At 34.8% G+C, this 13,267-nt stretch overlaps 1 protein-coding gene across 1 annotated transcript; it reads right to left on the bottom strand.

Moving 5' to 3' along the window:
• Positions 1–12,018: 12,018 nt before the first annotated feature.
• Positions 12,019–13,031, bottom strand: LOC149536592 (uncharacterized). The gene is made up of 2 exons (XM_089806317.1): positions 12,687–13,031; positions 12,019–12,087 (listed from the first exon to the last, which is right to left on the bottom strand). The coding sequence occupies exons 1-2, from the start codon at positions 13,029–13,031 to the stop codon at positions 12,019–12,021; spliced, it is 414 nt and encodes a 137-aa protein (XP_089662443.1).
• Between the last annotated feature and the right edge of the window lie 236 nt (positions 13,032–13,267).

Here is a 13,267-nt window from a genome sequence, read left to right as displayed (position 1 = left end):
AAAAGAGTTGACCTTGGAGAGGCCAAAGATGACACCAAGGTTGGCTTGTGGAAGTCAGCCAATCAAGTGATTGAGGAAAAATTAGAAATTCTAAAGTTGTCAAAGACTAGGATGAAAGATAAGCTAGAAGAGTTGAACAGATCCATTAGACAACTGGTCACTCCATTGGCAACTATCTCAGGAGTATCAATAACCAAAAATCCTACTAATACTGAGGTTCAGGCCCTCATCCCTCAACTTTAGGAAGATAGGAACTTTTGCCAAAAAGGTAGAGAATGGATTGGAAAGCTCAAATTAGAGGGAGTTGCTATTATAGAACAAATTGGCAATGTTATCCTGAGATTAGAAATAGAGAAAGATAACATCTTATCAAATAACAATACTCTAGTCGGAGAAAGGATGAAGTACAATGATTGTATCTCTCTTCTGAAGATGATCATTCAAATGAAGGCAAAGGAAGTTGTTGAAGCAAAAATCTTGCCAAAGAGAGACGAACCTCTGTTATAATGGCTTTAGAGCATGCAGTTCAAGTCAGAAATGATCTTGTTGGCAGAAAAGAGGCTTAAAGAAATAAAGGATAAGGCAAAGAAGACCCAAGATAGAGGATTTGAACTCATGAAGGGGTTACACATAGATTCATAGACTATTGGCCAAGGGAAAGCACTCATCGGGGTAAATGTCATGAAGGAGAACTTCTCCAAATTCTTAGATAGTCTGACTGATGTGTCTTATAGTAGTTAAAGAAAAGTTGCAGAACTCCAGAAAATCAACGGATGCACACACATGGCTATGGAGGAATTGCCAAATCAATTGAATGTTGTGAAGGAGTTGGCCAGGGAACATTCCAAGTGGCTCTTGAGATACACCAACATACTCATGCCTAAGCATGACAAGCTAATCCCAATCATAGTTGCTGCTAAGGCCTATAGAACAAAAGTTGAAAAGGGGAAGAAGTCAAAGAGATTCACATTTTTCTCCCTTTTTTCTTTCTTATGTAATTATTGTAATATGGAAGACTGGTGTCTTGCCATTTGTCATTTTTGAGAAGATGAACTGATTGAACTTCTATTGTAATGGTCATCTCAAAATCCTATATGTATGAAATTGAAAGATTAATAAAGGGTTGATGAATTTTTGGTGTGAAGTACTTGATGTTGCAGAAAGTCAATTTAATGGTATTTTATATCAACTATTTTCTGTTCCATTTCTATTAGTTGTAGTTACATGTTTTCTCTTTTGTTTGGATTGAGGCAAGGAAAGAACATAGTTTCATTCCCCTGTTTCAAGGCAGCAAACAAGTGTGATAAGTAGTGTCATTCCATGTTCAAAGAGAGATCCCTTAATCATTTTTTCCTTAAATAACTGTAGTTTAGATTCTAATTAATTCATTTCAGTATTAATTGTTATGTTGTTAAGCTTTGTGAATTCATAAAATGTGTGGGTTCATAAACTTAATCAATCCTTTAGAAATCCTTTTTGCCTGAGTTAGATCCTATTTAGGTCTGGCTTGGTTTTACCTCTTCTATTCTTGGGTCAAGAACACACCCCCATTTAGTTTTAGAAACAAAACATAATTCATTGCAAATCTACCATAGGGAGCTGTACCTATCAATTAAGAGAAAAGCCAGACTATCCATAAGTGGCTTTACAACTATTTGTAATTAGATATTGTTCCTAATTTGGGCATTCAAGAGTCATAATCAAAGAAGAACAAATATATTTACTAACACAATGATTTTCATGGTGCCAATGAATCGAGAAGCATTGAATCATGACCAACGATAATGATACTGTAAGAAAGCATAGATAAAAAATATGATGCGTAAAACACAACAAATATAATGAAGATCATAAATGAACTACATTATGAACTCAACCACAAATTACTTGTATGATATGATATCCAACAAAAATCAAATCATACCTCTATGCAATAAAAATAATAATAAACAATTCCCCAAGCATATAGTACCAGAATGTGTTTCCCATTCATATGGTACCTGATGGCAAGTATGCCATTAGATTTCATGATGAGAAAGAGCCTCAGTGGTGGTGGTAGCAAAAAATGTCCAAGGCAGCAACAACCTTTCCCACAACTAAGAAATTAAAAAATGCCATTTTTAACAAACCCACAGCTTGGCAGTGGTGGAAAACCTCTAGTTACTAAGCTTTTGAGACATAATGAAAAGACATTTGAAAAAATATGCATTTTACCATTTTGGGATGCAAGTCTTTTCCTTTCTATTAAACCCAATCGCTGCCTAAATCATCACTTCCCTTTCCTACTATCCCTTTTGGATCTCTTGGATCTCTCCTGCTTTGGCATAGTTAAAAAGAAAAGGAGTCAACACAAAATAGATAAATATTTATTTCCAATGGTCCCTTGATCAATCAAAAACTAAATCATACAAAAGAGATGATAACAATAATTCAAAGGACAACAGAGATACCAAGAATCATAGAATAATGGAGGGCAAAACCCTATGGAAATGCATCTCCCTACTATTGTTACTCCTCTATTTGCAAAGTTGGGAGTTAAATAAATAATATAAAACAAAGAAGGAGTGCATAAAGATGTGACTAAATACCCATAAATGAAAGGAGGCAGATTTTATAATGAAACTGATCAAGGAAGAACATTTAACTAATTTCATTAAGCATCATATCACAACTAACAACTTCTAAAATAGTTTGAAATAATATTGCTACATTATCAAGAATTGATGCTTCATCCTTTTTCCGTAGTGAAAAGTTGTTTTTATAGTGCTTGTACTAACAAGAATACAAGATATATATCATTATAATTATAAAAAGACAAAGGTGATGTATTTCTAGACAAAACTTAACCAAAACTTCTATAAGCTCCACAAAGTTTCCATAACTGGTAGGTAAAGCACTTATCTTAAAACTGGCTACAAGTATATTTTTTGAGATATTCACTTCAACTTTCTTTACAATATTTCTATAATCCTTTTATGAAAATAAATAGAATTAAAATTAGAGAAATGAAACTAGAGGCAAAATAAATGTCAAAATGAAGCTATTTGTCATTTCAAAAAATCAAGATTAGCGAAATTTATTTTCTATTAAAATACATGGTAAGATACATTTCAGTAGATTAAATATAACCTTATGTTAAAAGAAGATCGGGGTTCTTTTCAATCAGATAAAACATGAGAAATTTTGCTTTTTTTGTTCAAAATGTTCATTTTTGACCAAATGTTATTGCGCATGCAAAGACTGATTGTTGCAAGAAAATTTCTTCCATTTATATGTGAACACGTATTAACATATTTCTGTGTATTGAACCTGTATGAACATATACAAACCTGTGATGAATCTTCGAACATTTTTCAAATTATGTAGAAAATCGGACAAATTTCTATTATATTTTCAAATGTTCCCTGCATTTGACTTCAAATTTAATATTGCATGTTCTTATTGGCTGGCACTCAAGCCTTGAGATTAACAAACGTGAGATCCAAAGATTGACAAGGAGTGCGCAAATAGATTTAAGACTCACTACCCCTTATCCTCCCCTACTAATAGATTCCTAAGTGATGCGTTAATTCATTTTTGCTGTACACAAATATAGAGGGCCTGGCTGCATAATGCATGATTTTTTGGTTTGCTCACCCATGCGTGTGGACCACATATTTCCCACTTCTACGTCTACAAATGAATGGCTATTTCATCAATCCATTTATAGATAGAGTGAATTAGGATTAATGTATTTATGCATTTCTTATTTATATTTATATAGATGGATATTAGATATATCTCTATATTGCTATATCAATTTATTATATGGCAAAGAATTTTACTATATGTACATACATGTGTTTGTATGCATGAACCCAACTTGAATTTGTTTTAGCAAACTCCTCAACCTGAGACCAAACCAATACCACGATCAATAACTTAGGTTTCTTCGCATAGGTTTCTATCAAAGCTTATTTTTAACGCCTCCTTGTAGTTGGGCTCTCCTAATATAGCACTAAACGCTTTGGACCAATCATAGACAGCAGCAATGTTTCTGAGCTCATAGTCATATAAAGATCAAAACAGAAAATGAAGAAAGAAAGAAGCAAATAAAGAAGTTTGGATCTACATATGTCACTTATGTTCTCGTTTTTGTATATCAGCTTGATTTTATTACAATTTTCATTTTGAGGAACCCATATGAGAAAGGAAACTAGTTAGTTGATGTTGTTATGGTTAAAAGACACTCTGTTGTGCAGTCTATAAGAATGAGTTCAAGCCCCACACTAGAAACTTGGACATATAGTCCAAAATGAATTCATAAAAATGGTTTCATGTATATAATGCATGCATAAAAGCAAGCAGATTTATAATTTACAACTTTTCGATGTAAATAAACTTTTAAAGAGTTTGAGATTAGCTAGAACTAATATTCCATGAATTAATAATCTAATACAAAGAAAAATTTCACTTTGAAAGCACTTACATAACCTATACAATTGTGAATATCTACTAGTATATTTGGTGAGCATTAATGTAATTGACTAACCTTTCTATAAATAAATGAAAGGACATACAACAACTGCTAGTGCACAAAAAATATCAATCAATGGAACTTCAAATACACTATTATAGTTCAGTCTAGAATTAGAATTGAGTTCATAATAAATTGTAGTAGCTAGAACCTATGCACCATACACCAAGTCCTTGAGTAGAGAATGCTAAGCAGACTTAAGATTCTAACGAAAGGCATAAAACATGAATTGTGAAATTTTGTTGAGATGACAAAATAAGAGAGCTTGGTAGTGTATCACTTCCATTATTATGATTAATCATTATCTTATTATCTTTAGTATCAATATTAGGGGTTCAATGTTCTCTTGCACGTCAGGCCCTTAAGTATAACCTGCAGACATTAGACCCCAGGCTTTGTATGTGAAACGAATAGAATGTGAATCGTAAACTTTGGTTAAATGATAAAATAAGAAAGCTTTCTAGTGTATCACTTCCATCCTCATGATTTACCATGACCTAATCATCTTCAGTATCAATGTTAGGATTTGCATGTTCTACCCAGGAAGTCCCAATCACTAAATGATAGTTGGGGGGTTAGTTTTTTCACCTATAATTCAAGGGGTTAAAATACATACAATTTCACTAGACGACTCTGACTTATTAGGATGCCAAGTATGGGCTCAGTAGTTCAAAATCTCCATATACATATAATAGTCAACCTAAGTAGTCCTAGCAAGTTTGAGACTATACCTAGTCTCAGAGAAAGTAACTAGTGCTGCCAAAAGTGTCCACCCCTTACAAAACCAAGAAAAGATTTACCCCACTCAAACTACACATTGGTTCACAATGTTGAGTATTGACTCCTACCCAATTGGAATTTAAATATGTTTGAACAATAAAAGAGCAGAAGATACCATTTGGAGAATCGAGAGTTTAATTAGAACATGAAATAAATCAAGAGATAGGGAAGAAAGTTTCATCCCAGAGGTTGTAACCCATTCGGTGGAGATGTTGTTTCATCTCTCAAGGTACGAATTCATTGAGGAAAAGTGAGGGCCAGGTTCATTTTTAAGTGACTGAAAGAATGAATCCTCCTAATCATAACAACTCAAGTGAAGGATGTCTCTACTATAGTTGTGTACGTCCTCAGCAAGTTATAATCATCTACTTAAACAAAGAGATCACGAATCTGGATAATTGGTTGTTCATTATCAAAAAAAAAAATTAGAAAATTAAAGACACATTTTGAAGGTGAACATAGCAACATAGAAGAGAGCTAAGAGATCACCACCATATACTCTTGAACTTCAAAAAAGGGCATTAATCTTCTTATAGTTCTATTAATATATTACTATCTATAGAAATTGACATTAGCCCAATTTCCATTTATGATAGACATGAGTTGTTTGGCATAATACCAAATGAGCTAAAGATGGTCACAATGCACTTGAACTATTTGCTAAAATATCACAAAACAAGCATCAAGTGTATGCTATTGTAGCAACAAGGTTTGTGCTTAGTGAATCTAGGTCATTTAGAGAGTGTACCCTAATCATGGTTTTATTTTTGTATTTTTGCCATAGATTTTTATTCACTGTCTAATGTGGTAGGGGTTTGTTCTGCTTCCTACAATTGTTTTAATAGCAGATCTCATGCTTCTTCTTTTTGATAAAAGGCACAAACAGGGAAAAATCTCAAATATTTGTTATATAATTTAAACTTCACTATACAAATGGGAATAAAGGAAGAACAATGAAAAAAGGGTAGAAAAGGACTCTTGTTGAATTTGAATGTTAGGAACATTACCTTGTTGTTGAATGTGGCAGCGGCTTTGTTAAGTGTTGCAGCCGAAAGGAAGTCTAACATTGAGAAAAATAGTGACGTTGCCACCAATAACATCAGTCTCTCTGATGACAATTCTCTTCCATGGTCAAAAAGCACACCCTCCCTAATCTTAGTGACAGGGTGGATGTCCATAGCGAACATTCCAAAAACCCTACTCTAGATAACCAGAGCAACTGAGAATTGACCCTGAGACTAGAAGGAATGTGCCACATGGTGTGCTTGGTAGGCAAGGAAAACCTTTAAGCTGAGTAGGGCATATTTGAGGGTTTTGTTTGAAGACATCAATAAATAGGTTGTAGATCTCTATGATAGGTAGCAAAGAGGTGATTGAAAGCTCATTCACTAGATGAAACGCTAGCATGCTCTCAAATGCGTTGTGGGTGAAAATAGTGGAGAAGAGTAACCTTACAAGGATGGGCTTTGCTGCTACCTCTTCCACCGCCTCTTGACAGAGCGGCTTCCGTATTTCTTCCTATTCCCATCCTCTGTACAAATTTTGTTTTTCCATCCTGTCAAGTGGAAATAGTAGAGAAAATGGCTTATATACATAATGGTGATTAACACATCCTCTACTAGGTGATGATGCTTCTTATTGGCATCAATTCCCCTACCATGCCCATGCTGGTTGAATTCGTAGAACATGTCACGGGGTATATTTATTGTATTCTCCCTCCCTAGTTCTCTTCACCGCACTCTGCCAATTCCATGCTCTTCCCTCAGTTAAAACCCTAGCAGTTGTGTTCCAAAATATCCTTCGTTTATTAATTTATTTTTAACTGAACAAATTTTCTTTCCCACTTAATTATTTTATTGACTTTTAAGTTTTTTTGTATATCGACAAAGTGAATTTTTTTATTTTTTTTAAGTAGCTAAAAAGGCTAAAGGAAAGTTAAAGACAAAAGATGAATTTCATCTTTAACAAATGTAGTAAAACTTATTATGATGTAGTAGTGTCTCCTCTCGCTAAAATGATTCAGTAAGGTACATCAATTACTGCAAAATCCTAGGACATGACATTGCCCAAGCGGTTGCTCTCTCCACTGCCATTCGATGAAGACCCTCCAGCATGGTGGGAGGGTTCTCTTCCATAGGAAATGCATCGATCTAAAATACAAGCCACTCACAAAAATCGCATTATCCACAAGCAAAGTGTCTCCGGTCTCAACATCCTTGGTAGCAACCAAACCTCATCCATTGAAGATTAATGCCAAGATTTCTGCTGCTCGGAAATAGAAAATTCCAATTCCACCACTGTTCACAACAATTAAAATTAGAACTTTCATGCATAGTTGTTAGATTGCATGGTTATCGACAATTTTTTTTAGTAGTCATACAAATTCCTAAATTTGATGTTTAATAATGCATGCAATCATGTTGAAGATGCCGTATAGAATTTGAGATTAGGTAGTAGTTTTAATTAGTTCTTTATCTAAATAAATATACCAGAAATGGTATTTAGTGTAATGGTTTTTTGGAATAGTATAATCTGTAATAAAAAAATTTGTTTGATTCTGCTTTAAAAAAATAGAGCGTACTCTATTTCTTCATTGTTAGAGGTTTATATTTTTGTTTGTTTGTCTTCTTTGCTGTTATAAATCAGATTGTCTGGGTGTTCATATTGTACATTTGGTATCAGAGCTGAAGGTGTTTGGAAGACAGCAGCATGGCAAAGAATTTGCAAATCCTAGAGTTTGATGGAGTTGATTACCAATATTGGTCAATTAAGATGAAGACTTTTTTGATTGGGAAAGATTTTTGGGAGATCGTTGAATCCAGATATGAAGAGCCTACAGATTTGAATACTCTCCAACCTAATGACAGGAGATTGAAGAAAGAAGCTGAGAAGAAGAATGCAATGGCATTGTTTCACATTCAGATGGCTCTTGATAAGAGCTTGTTTCCCCAAATTTCTGATGCACAGACAACAAAAGAGGCCTGGAAGACTCTAAAAGATGCTTACCATGGCAATCAACAGATCAAGGTTGTGAAGCTACAATCCTTGAAAAGAGAATATGAGAACTTGAAGATGAAGGAGATAGAGAGTGTCGAAGATTTTTGTGTGAGAGTGAAAGATGTGACTCATAAAATGGCCACTTTGGGTGAATCTATTGCTCAAGCGCAAATAATACAAAAGGTATTGAGATCTCTAACCCCAAGATGGAATATTGTAGTAATTTCCATAGAAGAAAGCAAAAATTTAGCTACCATGGAGTATGATGAATTGGTTGGATCTCTTATATCACATGAGGATAGAATAAGGGACACATCTACCAGTGTTAATGAGAAGGCTTTTGCTTCCCAATTGCAAATTTCAAAGAACGATGGTGCTAGCAGCAGTAGTAACAACAACAAAGGCTCGAGAAGGGGCCAAAATTAGAATTTTTCAAGAGGATCTAGAGGAAGAGGAGGTGCTCAAGGAGGAAGAGGTAGAGGCAGATTTAATAAAAGGAACATCCAATGCTATCATTGCAATAAGTATGGACATTTTGAGAGAGAGTGTAGACTGAAATCAGGTAACAATAATGCAAATTATGCCCAACAAGATGAGGATCCTTCCTCGGGTAATTTATTTTTGTGTTATGGGAAAGGTGAAAGTAATGTGAATTATGTTTGGTATTTAGATTCTAGATGCTCTAACCATATGTCTGGTAACAGAGAAATATTTTCAAAACTTGATGATAGTTACAAATCCAATATTACCCTTGGTAATAACAATACTGTGGATGTTGTGGCCAAAGGAGCCATGGATGTTCAGACAAAGGAAGTTATGAAAAGTGTTCAAGATATTTATTATACTCCCAAGTTGAAGCATAATTTATTGAGTGTTGGGCAACTATGTGAGAAGAATTATAGAGTGGTATTTGAAAACATGCAATGTACTATCTATGATAAGAATCAAAAAAATAAAGTGATTACAGTTGTTCCTATGACAAAGAATAGGATGTTTCCTTTGAAGTTTGGTCAAAATGACAATCAGCTTGTCAATATGGCTTATGAGGATAAAAGTTGGTTGTGGCATCTCAGGTATGGCCATTTGAATTTCAATAGTTTGAAGAATCTAACATCAAATGCATTAGTTTTTGGATTGCCTAAGGTTGAATAGCATAAACAGATTTGTGAAGGGTGTGCAAAAGGAAAACATTCAAGGGAATAATTTCCAAAAGGAAATGCATGGAGGGCCCAATACCCAATTTAGCTTATGCATTTAGATATTTGTGGTCCAATGCAAACACAAAGCTTGGGTAAGTCATCATATTTCATTACTTTTATAGATGATTACTCACGCATGTGTTGGGTATATTTTTTGAAGACTAAGGATGAAGCCTTTGATGCATTTAAGAGGTTTAAAGCTCTTGTAGAGAATGAGAAAGGGAACACAATTAGATGTTTGAGAACAGATCGAGGAGGAGAATTTTGCTCAAACGATTTTCAAAATTTTTGTGAAATGAATGGCATCAAAAGACAACTCACAACTACATAAACACCCCAATAGAATGGAGTGGCTAAAAGGAAGAATCATACTATGGTAGAAATGGCAAGGAGCATGTTACAAACCAAAGGTTTGAAGAAATTCTTATTGGGCTGATTCAGTTGCTACAGCCATATATATTCTCAATAGGAGTCCTATAAGTGCCCTACACAAGATGACTCCATATGAAGCATGGTATGAAAAAAGCCTAACGTAAATCATTTTAAAGTTTTTGGTTGTTTGGCTTATGTTCCCATCCCTGATCAGAATAGGAAAAAGCTAGATGTTAAAGTGAATCATGTATTTTTGTGGGCTATAGTGAGGAAAGAAAAACTTATAGATTATTCAATCCTATTACTAATAAGATTGTTGTTTCAAGAGATGTGATTTTTGATAAAGAGGGAGTTTATGGTCATCAAAAATAACATGTTGGAAAGCCAAAATCAGTTTTGGGTGATGATGATATTGCTGATAATGATAATGAGCAGCCAGCTAATGGTTCTATTTCAAGATCACCAAGCCCACCAAGAAACCCCTCACCAATCCCAAGAGCAAGTCCATCCTCAAGTCCTCCAATGAAGGTAAGAAGATTGAGTGATATCTATGAGATGTGTCAAAATCAAGCACATGAAGAAGATCCAATTGGTGAGACAGTAAATTTTGCATTACTTGCTAAAGCTGATTTTGAGCCATCATGTTTTGAAGATGCATGCACTAATGAGGTTTGGATGCAAGCAATGAATGAAGAGATGGATTCCATTCATAGGAATGAAATATGGGAGCTTGTAGATCTTCCACATAAGAAGAAGAAGATTGCACAAAATGGGTCTATAAGACGAAGTATAATAGTGATGGGAGTGTTGAAAGACACAAGGCAAAATTGGTTTCTAAAGGTTTCACTCAAAGGTATGGCATTGATTATCAAGAAACTTTTGCACCAGTAGGAAGACAAGAAACTATTAGGATGCTAATCTCTCTTGCAGCTCAAAAAAAATGGAGTATTCATCACATGGATGTGAAAAGTGCCTTCTTGAATGGGTACCTAGAAGAAGAGGTATATGTGGGACAGCCACAAGGTTTTGAGATTCAAAGCAAAGCAGATTATGTCTACAAGTTGAAGAAGGCTTTGTATGGCCTCAAGCAAGCACCACGTGCATGGTATGCAAGAATTGATGGATATTTTTAGTAGAATGGCTTTCAAAGAAGTAAGAGTGAACCTACCCTTTACTACAAATAAGAAGGTAATGATATTCTCATTGTGAGTTTGTATGTTGATAATTTGTTATATATGGGTAGTAGTTCAAAGATGAAAGATGAATTTAAAGCTGCTATGATGAATGAGTTTGAGATGAAAGATTTAGGTCTCATGAAGTACTTTCTTGGCATGGAGATTTATCAAGGTAAAGATGAAATTTTTATTTGTCAAGAAAAGTATGCAAAAGATATGTTGAAGAAATTTGATATGGTTGATTGTAAACCTCTTCCCACTCCAATTGCTCATGGAGTTACACTATGTAGAGATGTTGGTGCTAAAATTGTTGATGAGACATTATACAGGAGTATTGTGGGGAGTTTGATGTTTTTAACTCACACAAGGCCTGATATTACTTATTCAGTTTCATTGGTTTCAAGGTATATGACAGATCCATCAGAGGAACATATGAAGGTAGCCAAGAGAATTTTGAGGTATGTGAAAAGCGCAGTAGATTTTGACATTCACTATTCTTCTAATAAGTTTGAGCTTGTTGGCTTTAGTGATTTAGATTGGGGAGGTTGTTTGGATGACCGAAAATCTACATCTGGTAATTGTTTTTCTTTGGGTTCTAGTTTAATTACATGGAGTTGAAAGAAGCAAAGTATGGTTGCTCTCTCTTCTACAGAAGCGATATATGTTGCGGTCACTTCAGCTGGCACACAAGCTTTATGGCTTAGAAAGCTTCTTGAAGAAATTGGAGAGATACAGGTTCAGCCTACTGTGATTTTTTATGACAACATAAATGCCATTAAATTGGCCAAGAATCCGGTTCATCACAGCAGGACCAAACACTTTGATTTGAAACAACATTTCATCAGAGATTTGGTACAAAATAAAGCGGTTGAGTTGAAGTACATCAACACAAAAGAGCAAATCGCAGACATCTTAACAAAGGCAGTTGCAAAAGATCAGTTTTTGACACTCAGAGATCAGATTGTTGGCCCTCTCAGCATCAAGGGGGAGTATGAAGATTAACGCCAAGATTGCGGCTGCTCGGAAATAGAAAATTCCAGTTCCACCACTGTTCACAACAATTAAAATTAGAACTTTCATGCATAGTTGTTAGATTGCATGGTTATCGGCAGTTTTTTTTTAGTAGTCATACAAATTCCTAAATTTGATATTTAATAATGCATGCAATCATGCTGAAGATGCCGTATAGAACTTGAGATTAGGTAGTAGTTTTAATTAGTTCTTTATCTAAATAAATATATCAGCAATGGTATTGAGTGTAATGGTTTTTTGGAATAGTATAATCTGTAATAAAAAAAGTTGTTTGATTCTGCTCTGAAAAAAATAGAGCGTACTCTATTTCTTCATTATTAGAGGTTTATTTTTTTGTTTGTTTGTCTTCTTTGCTGTTATAAATCAGATTGTCTGGGTGTTCGTATTCTACATCCATGAGTAGGCAATTTGTCTATAATCACTAGACCAAAATAACTTCCCACCTCTGACATATTTTACGCTATAAAAGCATTCAGAAAATAGGCGGAGAGATCAAACTTACCTTGCTTGTTTTCTTCATCTAGCTTCTTCAATTTGTCCTAGTGCAACTTGATTTCCTTGGCATCTGGGGACTGCCCTAGAGCCAGTCGAAAGCATGAACAAGGCAAGTCATACTCTCTGATTGCGAAAGAGGGATTTGGCGTGAGTGGAATTGAGTTCCAGGGCTCTCTCGCAGTCTGCTACAGCTTTCCCATGTTCCTCCAACTTCAAGCATGCCTCTACCCTTTTAGAGTAACAACTCACAAGTTCGTCCATGGCGTCCTTGCTACGGAGTTCCTCTTTATTTTCTAGAGCAATGTCTATACACTCGGTATAACATGCGATTGCTCCTTTCCAGTCACCGTTTTGAAGCATGTTGTTGCCTTTGGCCCGCAAATCACCTAAATCTGCAAGTGGACTCTTGGCTTCTCCATTAAGCCCTTGTAACATTTCCTGTATTTCTCCTGAACTGATGTCCATACTCGCGTTGTTTTGCTCTATTAATAAAAAAATAAAAAATGAAAACAAACATAATCAATGTAATCTGATATACAGGCTTGTACGCTTAGAAAGAGCTGCTATAATAAAAGTTACTTCTTTTGATTCTGCTAGAAAACAAAGAGTACTCTTCTTCATATAGATTGTATTCCAAGGATTGTGTATTTAGGTTTTTATCTTCTTTGCCGTTATAAATCTGATTGTGCACGTGCTTAGAT

The sequence above is a fragment of the Cupressus sempervirens genome, chromosome 10 (assembly GCF_028749045.1).
Source record: "Cupressus sempervirens isolate cs-2001-9-10 chromosome 10, ASM2874904v1, whole genome shotgun sequence".
In the NCBI taxonomy this organism is placed as follows: domain Eukaryota; kingdom Viridiplantae; phylum Streptophyta; class Pinopsida; order Cupressales; family Cupressaceae; genus Cupressus; species Cupressus sempervirens.
The sequence above is the reverse complement of the archived record's forward strand: the minus strand, read 5'-3'. Positions and strand labels throughout refer to the sequence as shown.